The sequence below is a fragment of the Bos indicus genome, chromosome 7 (genome assembly GCF_029378745.1).
Source record: "Bos indicus isolate NIAB-ARS_2022 breed Sahiwal x Tharparkar chromosome 7, NIAB-ARS_B.indTharparkar_mat_pri_1.0, whole genome shotgun sequence".
Lineage (NCBI taxonomy): Eukaryota > Metazoa > Chordata > Mammalia > Artiodactyla > Bovidae > Bos > Bos indicus.
The window spans coordinates 50,466,989-50,484,429 of NC_091766.1; the positions used below are offsets into that span (position 1 = coordinate 50,466,989).

The 17,441-nt window shown below is 41.7% G+C and overlaps 1 protein-coding gene across 1 annotated transcript in view; it reads left to right on the plus strand.

The window, feature by feature from the left end:
* The first annotated feature begins 14,498 nt into the window (after positions 1–14,498).
* The window catches only part of UBE2D2 (ubiquitin conjugating enzyme E2 D2), a 43,363-nt gene continuing 40,420 nt past the window's right edge, over positions 14,499–17,441 (plus strand). Inside the window, exon 1 of the mRNA XM_019965035.2 lies at positions 14,499–15,024. Within this exon, the coding sequence (XP_019820594.1) occupies positions 15,001–15,024 (24 nt within the window). The 5' untranslated portion in view covers positions 14,499–15,000. The remainder of the gene's footprint in view (positions 15,025–17,441) is intronic.

A 17,441-nucleotide genomic window follows, 5' to 3' on the forward strand; every position in this document is an offset into this window, starting at 1 on the left:
CCATGGACTGTATAGTCCATGGGATTGCAAAGAGTTGGACACGACTGAACAACTTTCGCTTTCACTTTCTCACATCCATACATGATTATTGGAAAATCCATAGCTTTGACTAGATGGACCTTTATCCGCAAAGTAATGTCTCTGCTTTTTAATATGCTGTCTAGGTTGGTCATAGCTTTCCTTCCAAGGAGCAAGTGTCTTTTACTTTCATGGCTGCAGTCACCATCTGCAGTGATTTTGGAGCCCAAGAAAATGAGTCTGTCACTGTTTCCATTGTTTCCCCATCTATTTGCCATGAAGTGATGGGACTGGATGCCATGATCTTTGTTTTTTGAATGTTGAGTATTCAACCAGCTTTTTCACTCTCCTCTCTTTCATCAAGAGGCTCTTCAGTTCCTCTTCGCTTTCTGCCATAAAGGTGGTGTCATCTGCATATCTGAGGTTATTGATATTTCTCCCGGCAATCTTGATTCCAGCTTGTGTTTCATCCAGCCTGGCATAGCTCCATTACCCAACTTCAATAATTATTATGTCATGGGAAATCATGTTTCATTTGTACCTTCACTTGTTTATTTCCTGACTCGAGATGCCAGTCCAGGTTTGATGCACGATACTGGATGCTTGGGGCTAGTGCACTGGAACGACTAAGAGGGATGGTATGGGGAGGGAGGAGGGAGGAGGGTTCAGGATGAGGAACACATGTATACCTATGGCGGATTCGTTTTGATATTTGGCAAAACTAATACAATTATGTAAAGTTTAAAAATAAAATAAAATTAAAAAAAAAGAAAATAATAACAATCGGAAACAAAACAAAAAAATAAAACAAATCCCAGACATTATTTCATCTATAAAAATATTTCAGTATGTATCTCTGAAAGTAAAAGGCCCTATTAAAAACCATAACTATCATCCCATTGTGTGATAACCATACTGTCATCCCACTTTTAAAAATAGTAATAAATTGAAAAGCAGAGACATTACTTTGTCAACAAAGGTCCATTTAGTCAAGGCTATGGTTTTTCCAGTGGTCATGTATGGATGCAAGAGTTGGACTGTGAAGAGAGCTGAGCGCCGAGGAATTGATGCTTTTGAACTGTGGTGTTGGAGAAGACTCTTGAGAGTCCCTTGGACTGCAAGGAGATCCAACCAGTCCATTCTAAAGGAGATCAGCCCTGGGTGTTCTTTGGGAGGAATGATGCTAAAGCTGAAACTCCAGTACTTTGGCTACCTCATGCGAAGAGTTGACTCATTGGAAAGACTCTGATGCTAGGAGGGATTGGGGGCAGGAGGAGAAGGGGACGACAGAGGATGAGATGGCTGGATGGCATCACCGACTCGATGGACTTGAGTTTGAGTGAACTCCGGGGGTTGGTGATGGACAGGGAGGCCTGGCATGCTGTGATTCACTGGGTCACAAAGAGTCGGACATGACTGAGCAACTGAACTGAACTGAACTGAATAAATTTTTTAATATCCTCAAGTATCTAGTTAGTGTTCAATTTTCCAATTGTGTCATAAATTTTATTTTTAATAATTTGAATCAGAATATAAATAGGATTCACATGTTGTGATTGATTCATATGCTTCTTAAATACTTTTTAATATTTTATTGATATATAATCACATACCATATAATTCATTTATTTAAAGAGTAAAATTTAACACATTTTGCTCCTTAGCCATTACCTCCCAAATTCCCCATCACCCCATATATGCTTTCTGTCTCTATGAATTTGCCTATTCTGGACATTTCACATAAGCAGAATCATACAATCTGTGGTCTTTCATGACTGGTGTATTTTGTTGAGCATATTTTCAAGTTTCATCCATGTTGTAGCATGTTTTTATTGCTGAATAATATTCTACTGCATGGGCATACCACTTCATCTGTTCATCAGCTGATAAATATTTAGGTTTTTCCATTTTTTTACTATTATGAATAATGTTGCTATGAACATTTGCACAAGTTTTTGGTGGGGATTCTTAAATATCTTTCAATTCATAAGTTTTCTCTGTGTGTGTGTGTGTCCTTACTTGCAACTTCTTGCTAAAGAAACTGTGTTGTTACTGTTCTCACAATCTGAATTTTGTGGTTGGATTTCTGAGGCAGTTTTGACCGGCTTTTCTGTCCTTTGTATTTCCTGTTACTACATAGTTGGATGTAGAGATTTGATGGCAACACTGCTTCATAGTTGGTATGGTGTACTTCTACCAGAAGGCAAATAGTGTCTGATTGTCTCTTACTAAAAAATTAGCAGCCATTTACGCTCCATGCCTAGTTCAGTTAATTCATTAGAGGTCACAAAATGCTGATACTTTCTCATTACTCCTTAAAATATTAGCTAGACTACTTTTATAAAGAAAAATTTCCCTTCATGTACTATTTTGTTAATAGGTGGCATGATCCAGTTTTAACAAACAAAAGTACATTATAGAACATCCATATTCATAGCAGCATTTTTCACAATAGCCAAAGGTAGAATCAACCCAAATGTCCATCGACAGATGAATGGATTTACATACAATGGGATTTTATTCAGCCTTAAAAAGGAAGGAAATTCTGACATGCTATATCATGGTCGACTGTTGAGGACATTATGTGAAGGGAAATAAGCCAGTCACAAAAGGATAACTACTGTATGTTCTACTTATTTGTGCTATCTAGAGTAGTCAAATTCATAGAGATAGAAAGTAGAATGGTGGTTGCCAGGGGATGGGAGAAGGAGAAATGGGAGTTATTTTTTAATGGGTACAGAGTTTTAGTTTTGCAAGATGGAGAAGATTTCTATGGATGGGTGGTAGTAGTGGCTGTATGTAAGTACATTAAGTATAATGTAAGTATACTTAGTGCCACTGAACTGTACACTTAGAATGATTACAATGGCAATTTTTGTCATGTGCACGTATTTTACTACAATTTTAAAAAAAGTTTTAAGTACATTACAGAATGGAATACTACACAGCAATAAAAAACAATGAATGTTGAGACACGTAAATGGATCTCAAGGATATTTTGCTGAGTGAAAAAAGCCAGTCTCAAAAGGTATCTCAGAACTCATACATACATACAGTATGAGTTCATTTATATATCATTCTCGAAATGACAAAATTACAGAAACGGAAAGTAAATTAGTAACTGTCAAGGGTTAGAGATGTTGAGGTTGATGGTCGGTGGACATGGCTGTAACAGGTACTGTGAAGGAGTTTTGTAGTTTTGGAATAGTTCTGCATCTTGATTCCAGTGGTAGTCACAGAAATCTGCATATGTGATATGCATATGTGATATCACAGAAATGTGATAAAATGACATTAAACTGTATATACACACTGTGCCAACATGAGTTTCCTGGTTTTGATATTGTACTATCATTATGTGAGATGTAACTATTGGGGGAAACTGAATGAAGGGCACTGGAACTTTCTATACTATTTTGCTACTCCCTGTGAATCTGTAAGAATTTTAAAAATTCATTTGAAATTACATTTATAGAACCACAAAGGTAGTATGAATCTATGTCTACAAAATTTTTTTTTGAAATTTTAAAAAGGAGCTATTATTTATTATTATCTTCAGTTTACATTTGAGAAAACTGATGTCTGGGATAAGGCTGAATTGTCAAAGTTAGTCTGTATCTAACAGGCTAACTTTTTAGTCGTTAACCACTACATCATAGCATATGTATATTTATATATACAATATTTGCATTAAAAGATTTGGACAGACACACAGTATTTGTTATGGTAGTTATTTCTAGGAAGGTAGAATTAGGGAAGGTGGCTTTAACTTTCAGCTCTATAAGTTTCTGTATTGTTTGACAATAAATAAAACTTTAAAAATCAGACAAAATATTAAAAGGTAAAGCAGTAAAGCTACTGAGGCAGACCCTCTTCCATGCCTCACGATGGATCTGGGTTACCTTACTAATGTCAAAATATTATTCTGAAAGCTAAAGCTTGGCAGGTGAGCCCCCAGCCTATTAGAACGTTCCCTTTCCTCGCCCTGTTCTGTGTCCATCTCTTTGATCATTCTGCTTTCTTTGAGCCCAATCATCCCTCTAAATCTGTGTGGATCCTGGATTGTAGGTAGGGCTGGATGCAGAGGAAAGACCAACCATTCGGGTTCATCCCCCGCCCCACTTGGCGGGAGGGCTGCAGCTACCCGCAGCAGAGACACTGGGACCAGGACAGAGCTGCAAGCTGTGAGGAGGCGACTGGCTGTAGATGCAGCTTTCTCACTCACGGCTGAAGATTGTTGAAACCAGTCTCATCTCTCAGGTCTCTAGTTCCTGTTTCCCATTGGCTAAATTTTATGGGACCAAGAACCTCTCCAAAAGAATGCTTCTAAGGGCATCGTCAAAAATAAGACATTTAAAAAGTGATCATGTTCACGCGGAGCTTTGCCGCCAAATCCCAGTTTTTTCCTGAGAGACGTGTTAATGTTAAAAGGTCATGAGACGGTGCCTAGCATTAAAGTTTGTCTGCTTTCTCCTTGAAACAAAAGTGACTTCAACCAAAAGTTCAGTTTATTCAATGCAAATTAAAGGGGAAATCAGTAATACTGTCATGTGGACTGGACACAGTTTGCCTGAAGGCTTTGGACTGTTCTTACTTCATTTTCTTTATCCACTGAGAGGGAGGGAAGGCAGCAAAAATGTCCTTGAAATCAATGGAGTGATTTAGGGGACCCCATAGAAGACAAGGAATTTTATTTTTCTATTTGGTTTTAAAAACAAAAGAAAATCATCTTGTTATCTTGCCCATCCCTGAGTCTTGGGGGACCTAAGTTCCCCAGACCAGGGATGGAACCTGTGGCCTATGCAGTGAAAGCTCCAAGTCCTAACCACTGGACTGCCAGGGAATTTCCATGTTCATTATTTTAAAATGTAAATAATATAGAGGAGTATGTAAAGCAAAAAGTGCAAGTGCCTTCCCTCACTTTCTTCAAGTAATTCCCCAGGAATAATTAAGTTAAAAATTTGGTCTTCATCTGTTCAGATATTTTCCCATGCACATTCTAACACATATACAGATGTAACCAGAATTTCATAAAGATGAAAAAAAACTTCTATTCAGATATTCGTCAGGCACGTGCCTGGTGGTCCAGTGGCTAAGACTCCAGGCTTCCAGTGCAGGGGATCCAGGTTTGATCCCTGGCCAGGGAACTAGATCCCACATGCTGAAACCAAGAAAGACTGCATGTCACAAGTAAAGACCCTACAGCTTAGACCTGGTGCAGTCAAATAAATATTTAAGGGGAAAAAAAAAGATATTCATTAGAATAAATTGTGAAAATCTCCAGTGTAAGCAGCTCCATGAGTTTTTATTGGACATTTTTAACCCACAAAAATGGAATTATATAAACTACATTTTGCTGCAGTTTTTGTTTTATACCTCAACAATATTATGATAGTTCTTCCACAGTGGGACATATGGATTTAATCATTCTTTTCATGATAGTATAGTATCCTGTAGCATTAATTTAGTACTCTAATTAACCTTTTTTAATTGGTGAATGGTTAGACTGTATCCAATTTTTGCTATTTCATGTTATAGATTTTAAAACTTCTTTTCTTTATATAAGAATAATACATGCTCAGTATAAAACTTTAAACATTTCAGAAATGTTTGACTTAGAAAGCAAAAGTCCCTCATAATCCTATCTCAGAAATCACCAAACACAGATGTTATTTTCTTCCTATAGCACATCCATTATCTATATTGTGTGATCTCTACACACTATTGGAAAAAGAAATAAGTAACAAATACTATGTAACTGTTAGGACTTCCCAGATTGCACTAGCGATAAAGATTTTGCATGCCAATGCAGGAGACACAAAAGACAAGATTCGATTCCTGGGTCAGGAAGATCCCCTGGAGTAGGAAATTTTTCTTCTACAGGTAGTAGAGGAAAAATTAGATACTATGAGTAAATTTATTCTAATTAATTGGACAACTTAAATGAAATGAACAAATTCCTTGAAAAATGGACACAAGAAGAAAAAAAATCTAAATAGCCCCATACATATTAAAGAAATTAACTTATTATCAAACTCCTCCTGCAAAGAAAACTCCAGGACTAGATGGCTTCACTGGTGAATTCTATCAAATATTTATTTAAGGAAGAAAAAAATAACAATCCTACACAAACTCTTTCAAAACACAGAGGAAGGAACACTTTCCAACTTATTTTATGAGGCCAGGATAACCTTGATATGAAAAGTTGACAAAGATATAACAAGAAAAGAAAATTATAAATTCTTATCCCTCATGAACTTAGATGTAAAAATCTGATTAGTCTTTGACAGAGCAATTTCATTTCTAGGAATTTATACCCAAAAGCCCTCAGAGTTTTACAAAAATTAACTACAGAATATCCACTATACCAATATTTTTGTTGCTATTTAGTCACTAAGTTGTGTCTGACTCTTTTCCACCCCATGGACTGCAGCATGCCAGGCTTCCCTGTCCTTCACCGTTTCCCAGAGTTTGCTCAAACTCATGTCCATTGATTCAGTGATGCCATCCCACATCTCATCCTCTGTCATCCCCTTCTCCTCTTGCCCTTGATCTTTCCCAGCATCAGAGTCAATTTTTTGGTGCTCAGCCTTCTTCCTGGTCCAACTGTGACATTCGTACATGACTCCTGGAAAAACCACAGCTTACTAAACAGACCTTTGCTGCCAAAGCGGTCTCTGCTTTTAAAAAATATATATTTTTATGTTTCAGTTCAGTCGCTCAGTTCAGTTCAGTCGCTCAGTTGTGTCCGACTCTTTGCGACCCCATGAATCACAGCACGCCAGGCCTCCCTGTCCATCACCAACTCCTGGAGTTCACCCAGACTCACGTCCATTGAGTCAGTGATGCCATCCAGCCATCTCATCCTCTGTCGTCCCCTTCTCCTCCTGCCCCCAATTCCTCCCAGCATCAGAGTCTTTTCCAATGAGTAAACTCTTCACATGAGGTGGCCAAAGTACTGGAGTTTCAGCTTTAGCATCATTCCTTCCAAAGAAATCCCAGGGCTGATCTGCTTCAGAATGGACTGGTTGGATGTCCTTGCAGTCTAAGGGACTCTCAAGAGTCTTCTCCAACACCACAGTTCAAAAGCATCAATTCTTCGGCGCTCAGCTTTCTTCACAGTCCAACTCTCACATCCATACATGACCACAGGAAAAACCATAGCCTTGACTAGACAGACCTTTGTTGGCAAAGTAATATCTTGGTTTTGAATATGCTATCTAGGTTGGTCATAGCTTTCCTTCCAAGGAGTAAGCGTCTTTTAATTTCATGGCTGCAGTCACCATCTGCAGTGATTTTGGAGCCCCCCCAAAATAAAGTCTGACACTGTTTCCACTGTTTCCCCATCTATTTCCCATGACGTGATGGGACCGGATGCCATGATCTTCATTTTCTGAATGTTGAGCTTTAAGCCAACTTTTTCACTCTCCTCTTTCACTTTCATCAAGAGGCTTTTGAGTTCCTCTTCACTTTCTGCCATAAGGGTGGTGTCATCTGCATATCTGAGGTTATTGATATTTCTCCTGGCAATTCCAGCTTGCGCTTCTTCCAGTCCAGCGTTTCTCATGATGTACTCTGCATATAAGTTAAATAAGCAGGGTGACAATATACAGCCTTGACGTACTCCTTTTCCTATTTGGAACCAGTCTGCTGTTCCATGTCCAGTTCTAACTGTTGCTTCCTGACCTGCATACAAATTTCTCAAGAGGCAGATCAGGTGGTCTGGTATTCCCATCTCTTTCAGAATTTTCCACAGTTTATTGTGATCCATACAGTCAAAGGCTTTGGCATAGTCAATAAAGCAGAAATAGATGTTTTTCTGGAACTCTCTTGCTTTTTCCATGATCCAGCAGATGTTGGCAATTTGATCTCTGGTTCCTCTGCCTTTTCTAAAACCAGCTTGAATATCAGGAAGTTCATGGTTCACATATTGCTGAAGCCTGGCTTGGAGAATTTTGAGCATTACTTTACTAGTGTGTGAGATGAGTGCATTGTGCGGTAGTTTGAGCATTCTTTGGCATTGCCTTTCTTTGGGATTGGAATGAAAACTGACCTTTTCCAGTCCTGTGGCCACTGCTGAGTTTTCCAAATTTGCTGGCATATTGAGTGCAGCACTTTCACAGCATCATCTTTCAGGATTTGGAATAGCTCCACTGGAATTCCATCACCTCCACTAGCTTTGTTTGTAGTGATGCTTTCTAAGGCCCACTTGACTTCACATTCCAGGATGTCTGGCTCTAGGTGAGTGATCACACCATCGTGATTATCTGGGTCATGAAGATCTTTTTTGTACAGTTCTTCTGTGTATTCTTGCCACCTCTTCTTAATATCTTCTGTTTCTGTTAGGTCCATACCATTTCTGTCCTTTATCGAGCTCATCTTTGCATGAAATGTTCCCTTGGTATCTCTAATTTTCTTGAAGAGATCTCTAGTCTTTCCCATTCTGTTGTTTCCCTCTATTTCTTTGCATTGATCGCTGAGGAAGGCTTTCTTATCTCTTCTTGCTATTCTTTGGAACTCTGTATTCAGATGCTTATATCTTTCCTTTTCTCCTTTGCTTTTTGCCTCTCTTCTTTTCACAGCTATTTGTAAGGCCTCCCCAGACAGCCATTTTGCTTTTTTGCATTTCTTTTCCATGGGGATGGTCTTGATCCCTATCTCCTGTACAATGTCACGACCCCATGGACTGCAGCATGCCAGGCCTCCCTGTCCCTCAGCAACTCCCAGAGTTTACTCAAACTCACGTCCATTGAGTCCGTGATATCATCCAACCATCTCATCCTCTGTCGTCCCCTTCTCCTCCTGCCTTCAATCTTTCCCAGCATCAGGGTCTTTTCTGAGTCAACTCTTCGCATCAGGTGGCCAAAGTATTGGAGTTTCAGCTTCAGCATCAGTCCTTCCAATGAATATTCGGGACTCATTTCCTTTAGGATGGACTGGTAGGATCTCCTTGCTGTCCAAGGGACTCTCAAGCATCTTCTCCAACACCACAGTTCAAAGGCATCAATCCTTCAGTGCTCAGCTTTCTTTATGGTCCAACTTTCACATCCATACATGACTACGGGGAAAACCATAGCCTTAACTAGATAGACCTTGATGATGCTGTGAAAGTGCTGCACTCAATATGCCCCGAAAATAAAAGCCCCCCAAAATAAAAGTCTCTGTTTCTACTGTTTCCCCATCTATTTGTCATGAAGTGATGAGACCAGATGCCATGATCTTAGTTTTCTAAATGTTGAGTTTTAAGCCAACTTTTTCACTCTCCTCTTTCACTTTCATCAACAGGCTCTTTAGTTCTTTGCTTTCTACCATAAGGGTGGTGTCATCTGCATCTGAGGTTATTGATGTCATCTGATAACAATAACAAATGGTGGTGTCATTTGAGGTTATTGCTATTTCTCCCAGCAATCTTGATTCCAGCTTGGGCTTCATCCAGCCCAGCATTTCTCATGATGTAGTCTGCATATAAATTAAATACACAGGGTGACAATATACAGCCTTGACATACTCCTTTTCCGATTTGGAACCAGTCTGTTGTTCCATGTCCAGTTTTAAATGTTTCTTCTTAACCTGCATACAGATTTCTTAGGAGGCAGGTCAGGTGGTGTGGTTCTCCCATTTTTTAAAGAATTTTCCACAATTTGTTATGATCCACACAGTCAAAGGTTTTGGCATAGTTAATGAAGCAGATGTGTTTCTGGATCTCTCTTGCTTTTTTGATGATCCAACAGATGCTGGCAATCTGATCTCTGGTTCCTCTGCCTTTTCTAAAACCAACTTGAACATCTGGAAGTTCATGGTTCACATACTGTTGAAGCCTCGCTTGGAGAATTTTGAGCATTACTTTACTAGCATGTGAGATAAGTGCAATTGTGCGGTAGTTTGAGCATTCTTTGGCATTGCCTTTCTTTGTGATTGGAATGAAAACTGACCTTTTCCAGTCCTGTGGCCACTGCTGAGTTTTCCAAATTTGCTGGCATATTGAGTGCAGCACTTTCACAGCATCATCTTTTAGGATTTGAAATAGCTCAGCTGGAATTCCATTACCTCCACTAGCTTTGTTCGTAGTGATGCTTCCTAAGGCCCACTCGACTTCACCTTCCAGGATGTCTGGCTCTAAGTGAGTGATCACACCATCATGGTTATCTGGGTCATGAAGATCTTTTTTGTATAGTTCTGTGTATTCTTGCCACCTCTTCTTAATATCTTCTGCTTGTGTTATTATTTATGGCTGTTCTGAGTCTTCATTGCTGTGTGAAGGGTTTCTCCAGTTGCTGAGAGCAGGGACTACTCTCCAGTTATGGTACATGGACTCTAGGGCATGCAGGTCATGCGGGCCCAGCTGCCTTGCAGCATACGCGACCTTCCTGGACCAGGGATCGAACCTGAGTCCCCTGCACTGGCAGATAGATCTTAACCACTGGACCACCAGGGAAGCCCTAATGCCTCTGCTTTTTAATAAGCTGTCTAGGTTTGTCATACCTTTTCTTCCAAGGAGCAAGTATTTTTTAATTTCATGGCTGCAGTCACTATCCACAGTGATTTGGGAGCCCAAGAAAATAACATCTGTCACTGTTTCCATTTTTTCCCCATCTGTTTGCCATGAAGTGATGGGACCAGATACCATGATCTTAGGTTTTTGAGTGTTGAGTTTTAAGCCAGCTTTTTCATTCTCCTCTTTCATCTTTATTAAGATGCTCTTCAGTTCCTCTTTGGTTTCTGCCATTAGGGTGCTATCATCTGCATATCTGAAGTTGTTGATATTTCTCCCAGCAATCTCGATTTCAGCTTGTGATTCATCCACCCTGGCATTTTGCATGATGTACTCTGTATATAAGTTAAATAAGCAGGGTGACAGTATAATACAATACAACCTTGATGTACTCCTTTCCTGGTTTTGAACCAGTCAATTGTTCCATTGTTAATATTTATTTATTTATTTGATTGCATCAGTTGTTAGTTGCAGCATATGAACTCTTAGTTGTAGCATGGAAGAATCTAGTTCCTTGACCAGAAATCGAACCAGGGCCCCCCACTCTGGGATCATGGAGTCTTAGGCACTGGATCACCAGGGAAGTTCCATATAGTAATATTTTTAATAGTAAAAATATTAAAACAACTTAAATGTCCCCCAAAATGTGACAATTAAATATGGTACATTTATGATGGAATATACAACCATTAAAATATAAGAAAAATATGTCTTGACACAGGAAGATTCGCCATATATTTTTTATTTTAAAAGTAAGTTACCTGACAACCTAGAGTGGGATGGGGTAGGGGATGGGAGGGAGGTTCAGGAGGGAGGGGACATATACATACCTATGGATGATATCATGTCGATAAGTGGCAGAAACTAGCACAATATTGTATAGCAATTATCCTCCAACTAAAACAAATATTTTTTAAAAGTAAATTACCAAAATTTCAGGTGTTTTCACTACACACACACAAAATGAATAGAGAAGTTAACTGTCGTGACTGTAATCATGCCATTATGTTTACCTATATCAAATCAACATGTTGTACACCTTAAGTCCATATTTTTTTTTTAAACAGGTATATGACGAAATAGTATAATGGTATGATCCTACATTTTCAAAGAAAAGTATATATTTATATATAATGGGAAAACACAGAAAGGACAAAAACCAAATGTCACAAATGGTTAATTGTTGGATGATGGGAGTATAGTAGACTTTTATTTCCTTCCTTTTGCTTATCTGTATTATCTGTATTGCTTATTTCCTTATCTGTATTTCTTGTAATGAAAAATGTAAATTATTTTTTAATGCAAAGTATTGTTGAAAAAAAGTTTTAAAAATGTGACCAATGAGCATTTTTGTACCTCCCCCATTACAGTTCTTAGGAAGAAAAGATTTAGGACTTTGGAATCTTCCTCTCTACCTCCAACCTAAAACCTATCCATCCTGGGCTATTGGACATAGCTTTGCCCTTCTTTGACACTGGATCCATGGTGGCCCTGCCTTATGGGTCCAACCTGTATTTAGTAGGTTAGGCGTTAAAAGTTTTGCGGCTGACTTATGGCATGACTTTTAGAAAGATCCTTTTCCTTAGGGGCTCCAGTTTCTCCTCTCTTAATCAGTGATCTTTAAGGTGCCTTCCAGACAGAGGAAAGAACAGATTTAGAATCAGGAACCTCTGGGGGAGACTTGGGAATGTAGTCATCACTGCCCAGAAGAATATTACTTATTATTCTTTGTGTCTTCAGGGTCCTCAACCAGGTAAAAAGCATCTCCCAGACCAGGCCTTATAAAACCAGTCAGCCTTATATTTCTCTGGTCCTGGTTGCAGGGCTCCACACAGAGTAGTTGCTCAGTGAACTCACTTTTTGCCTCTATCTTTTAAAAGTAATCCCAGAATAAGTTTTCTTTTTAAAAAATTTATTTATTTTAATTGGAGGCTAATTACTTTACAATATTGTAGTGGGTTTTGCTATACATTGACATGAATCAGTCATGGGTGAACATGTATTCCCCATTCTGAACCCCCCTCCCACCTCCCTCTCCATCCCATCCCTCAGGGTCATCCCAATGCACCAGCCCTGAGCACCCTGTCTCATGCATTGAACTTGCACTTGTGATCAGTTTCACATATGATAATTTACATGTTTCAGTGCTATCCAGAATAGGTTTTCTAAGCTTGCTTTTGATGGTGAGCTGAACGTAAAGTTGGTTTTAATTATTGGGGCACACATTGTGCAAGTTTTTTGCTGAGGTATTGAAAAAGCAAGAGAGTTCCAGAGAAACATCTATTTCTGCTTTATTGACTATGCCAAGCCTTTGACTGTGTGGATCACAATAAACTGTGGAAAATTCTGAAAGAGATAGGAATACCAGACCACCTGACCTGCCTCTTGAGAAACCTATATGCAGGTCAGGAAGCAACAATTCAAACTGGACATGGAACAACAGACTGGTTCCAAATAGGAAAAGGAGTACGTCAAGGCTGTATATTGTCACCCTGCTTATTTAACTTATATGCAGAGTACATCATGAGAAACGCTGGGCCGGAAGAAGCATAAGCTGGAATCAAGATTGCCGGGAGAAATATCTATCACCTCAGATATGCAGATGACACCACCCTTATGGCAGAAAGTGAAGAGGAACTCAAAAGCCTCTTGATGAAAGTGAAAGAGAAGAGTGAAAGTTGGCTTAAAGCTCAACATTTAGAAAACAAAGATCATGGCATCTGGTCCCATCACTTCATGTCAAATAGATGGGGAAACAGTGGAAACAGTGTCAGACTTTATTTTTCTGGGCTCCAAAATCACTGCAGATGGTGACTGCAGCCATGAAATTAAAAGACGCTCACTCCTTGGAAGGAAAGTTATGACCAACCTAGATAGCATATTCAAAAGCAAAGATATTACTTTGCCAACAAAGGTCCGTCTAGTCAGGGCTATGGTTTTTCCAGTGGTCATGTATGGATGTGAGAGTTGCACTGTGAAGAAGGCTGAGCGCCGAAGAATTGATGCTTTTGAACTGTGGTGTTGGAGAAGACTCTTGAGAGTCCCTTGGACTGCAAGGAGATCCAACCAGTCCATCCTAAAGGAGATCAGTCCTGGGTGTTCATTGAAGGACTGATGCTAAAGCTGAAACTTCAATACTTTGGCCACCTCATGCGAACAACTGACTCATTGGAAAAGACCCTGATGCTGGGAGGGATTGGGGGCAGGAGGAGAAGGGGACGACAGAGGATGAGATGGCTGGATGGCATCACCGACTCGATGGACTTGAGTTTGAGTGAACTCCGGGAGTTGGTGATGGACAGGGAGGCCTGGTGTGCTGCGATTCATGGGGTCGCAAAGAGTTGGACACGACTGAGGGACTGAACTGAACTGAACAGCTTTATTGCTTATTTGTAACAATTCAAGTGGAGCACCTCTCCTGACAAGCCAGAGACTGGGAGACATTCAAATTGTCACTTACTTGGGGCCTTCCTGGGGAAAACCATCTCAGGGCTGCCGGCGGTGTGCATGTAGAACCATAGTCCCGCAGGTGCCCAGGCTGTTATCACGCGGCTTCCCGAGAGAGATTTGACCAGACTCTAGACTTGAGGGAAGTCCCAAGCTATGCCACTGTGGAGCTGTGTGACCTTGGACAAGTCCTTTCCTCCTATGGCCCTACGTGCTCTTCCCCGGTAGGTTTATGCTATGGGGACGGTCGAGTGATCTGGAAAACATTCGCTTTTAAACGTTTATTCATCTCATGTATCACGCGAATGAGAGCCGAGAGCCCACAGGCAAGGCGATCAAGGACCACTACTGGCAAGCCTCTGCGACCCGCGCCACAGGTCTCGCGAGATTTCTCCTCTGCGCTTCGCGGCGTCATCCTCTCGCCGTCCGCGGCAGCGACAGCGACGGCGCGTGAGGTACACAGGGGCGGCCCGTATCCCTCCGCCGCCGGCGCGGCCCGGCCCTCCCTTCCCCCGGCCCGCCAATCCCCGCTCTCCCGACCTGCCCCTCGTCCTGGGCCCACCCCGCGCTCCGGCTGCCCCACCCCGGCGGCGCCGCCCGCCCGCGCGTCTCTCGGTCCACCTGCAGCAGGCAGTCCCTCCGGCTGTCCTACCCAGAGCCGCCGGCCGAGCCCGAGGCCTGAGCTCTTGCTCCCCGGCGGAGGGATCCGCGGCGGCTGAGGAGGCGGCGCTGAGCCTAGAAGGAAGAGGCAGCTACCGCGGTGGCGGCGGCAGCGGCGGCGGCGGCGGCTCGGGCGGCAGCGCATAAAGGGGCCGCCGCCGGGTGATGCGGTGACCGCTGCGGCAGGCTCAGGAGCCGAGTTGGCCCCGGCCATAAGTCCGTCCCGCCGGACCCGCGCTCCGGAACTCCCCATCTTCTCCGGCCCTCCCCATCTTCTCCGGCCGATCCGCAATCACCGAGGAGGCCTCGCGCCCCCTCGCCCCTTCCCCGTCCCTCCCCTGCCCCCGTCCCCGCCCCGGGGCCGCCGCCACCCACCTCCCACGATGGCTCTGAAGAGAATCCATAAGGTAAGCGGCCAGGGATCGGCTGTGTGTTCGGGCAGCTAGGCGGGTCCGCCGAGCTGGCTGCGGCCTGCACTTCCCGCCGTCTTCTCCGCCGGACTCCCGGCTTCTTCGGACCGGGCTGTTGGCGATGGCCCGGCCGGGCGGCCTTCACACCCCACTCCCAGTGATGGCGCCCGTAGAGGCCCCGGCGCGCTGCCCGCACTTAGGCCGGAGGTATGCTCGCCGGTTCAACGTTCCTTCCCGGCCTCCTTTCTAGGCCCCGCGTGGTATGGAGTCCCAGGGCCTCTCCCCGGCCTGGGACTGCTGTGCCAGAGGGCCATTGTCCGGCTGTGCCAGGAGGGGGTGCTGGAACTGGAGCGTTGGAAGGCCCCATCGACGGAGGTCGAAAGGGCTCTGTGCCCCATCTCCGCCTGTGCACCCCCTATCCCCACCTGCCTAGGTTCACTCCGCAGAACCCCTTGAGCTTGGGACCCGTATGAGGAAACCTTTTTGTCCGATCCAGAAATATTTCTTGAGTTCGCTTGCCGTTTAGCGGCCGCACGCTTCCGTCCACTCTGCTCGTCCAGAAACTAAGTAGGAAGTTGAGGAAATAAGCATGACTTTTATAAGGAAGGAGGGAGGTGGAGGGAGAAGCATTTTATTCCGTGAGGTTGCCAAATGTAGTCAGAAACATACTTCAGTTTGCAGGAGTGGATTTAATAGAAAGGGTATTGTCAAGGGTAGAGGTAGAAACCTGAACATTTGAAAACCACTGGAGAGAATTTCACAAAGTTTCCTTTTACATTCTCTTCGCAAAATGGGTTTTAACGCTTAAATTAGGTGATGTTTTCTGGGAGATCCTTTTAATGTAAAAGGGATTTTGCTAGATTTTTCCATTAGAAAAGATTTCTTTGCCCTTTAAAATGAAGGGTTATCTGTAGTTGTCTCTACGGAAGCTTTTGTAATGTTGCTTCTAGATTATGGACTTCGCTTAAAATTTAGGGTTTTTTCGCTTCCTTCTAATATTATAACCTCCTATTATCTCTCACTATCTTTTTTACTTAGAGGGGGGAAGCGGCACTGATGATTTGTTTCGTGTTTGACTTGGCTACTTGGAGAGGCTGTACTAAACCTCTAGCCAGTAAGTAGTAGATCCTGGGATACATTATCTAGGATGGGATGGAGATGCAAGGGGGAAGAGAACTCAGTAAAAATGGAGATCTGGTCAGTTTAAACACTTGAGTTCAGCAGTTGGTCCTGGTTTTATTCTTGATCAAAGACCTTTCCTGTGGAATTAATCCCAGTGGTTATTGTAAATTAGGTTAGATCCTCACCAACTTCTTTTGACTTTGATTTCCATCAAATGAAAAAGGGCAGACTTTAGACAGTAAATCTTGTACTAAAGTGAAGCAGATTGTTTGTTAAAAGAAGCTCATCCCTAAGTAGAGCTCTTTTGAAACTTTTTAAGGGGCAGGAGCACACTGAGGACAAGTTATGCAAGTAAATAATAGCATTTTTAAGGCTTGAAGGAGTTAATAGATTCTTGAGGACTAATTGAGAAGTTATCAACTTGAGATTATACTTGTAGAAGATTGTGCACTTTTAAAACCTGAAGAAGAATAAATATAATGTGTGATCACTTACAGATCAAGAGATATAGCCCTTAATCTCTACTCTGAGTGATATGTGTGCTATGGAGGTTTTTTTAGAGAAGGAAATAGCACTCAAAACATGCATTTTAATCGTCTTCCTTGCCTTCTTTTGAGATAATGCATGTTTGCTAGATTTTTCTCTAAAAGATACCTTTATTAAAATTTTAGTAAGAAAAATCAAGTGTATACCATGATTATTTGAACTTTTAAAACTCAAGTTTTTTTATTAACCTTTTTTCACCTGGTTTATAATCTAGAACTGTCCTCAAAGTATGGCTCAACTTAGACTGCCAGGGATTTGAAAAATAAACTTAATTTTTGGTATACATACTAGTCAATAATATTGTGAAAATAAAATGAAGATTTTTTTCCCCCAAGCATTTTGTATAACACTAATTTTAAATTGAATACAGACTTAACCTAGCTATGGATAAGACCAGTCCTATCTCACCCTCAGCACTAGTAATGTATCTGCGGTGCAGTCCCCCAAAGACAGACTTGGCTTACATAATTGGTCTTAGTCTTGAATCTTCCCAGTTACTACTCTCTGAGAAAGTAGTTCTGTTTAAATACCTCACAACTTCGGATAGCATGAACTACTGCATCTGGGTTCTAATAAAATTTTATTAAGAACAAATACTTTTGACCAAGGCAGCTTCAGGAATTCTTTGTCTTGTGTTTCATTGACAAAGGGTAATAGTGTTGTGTGAATCTCACAGTCCTTTAAATGCCATGACTTTTTTGGAAAAAGCTCTTGATGGACTTTATTTTGATAGAAACTTTAAGGTC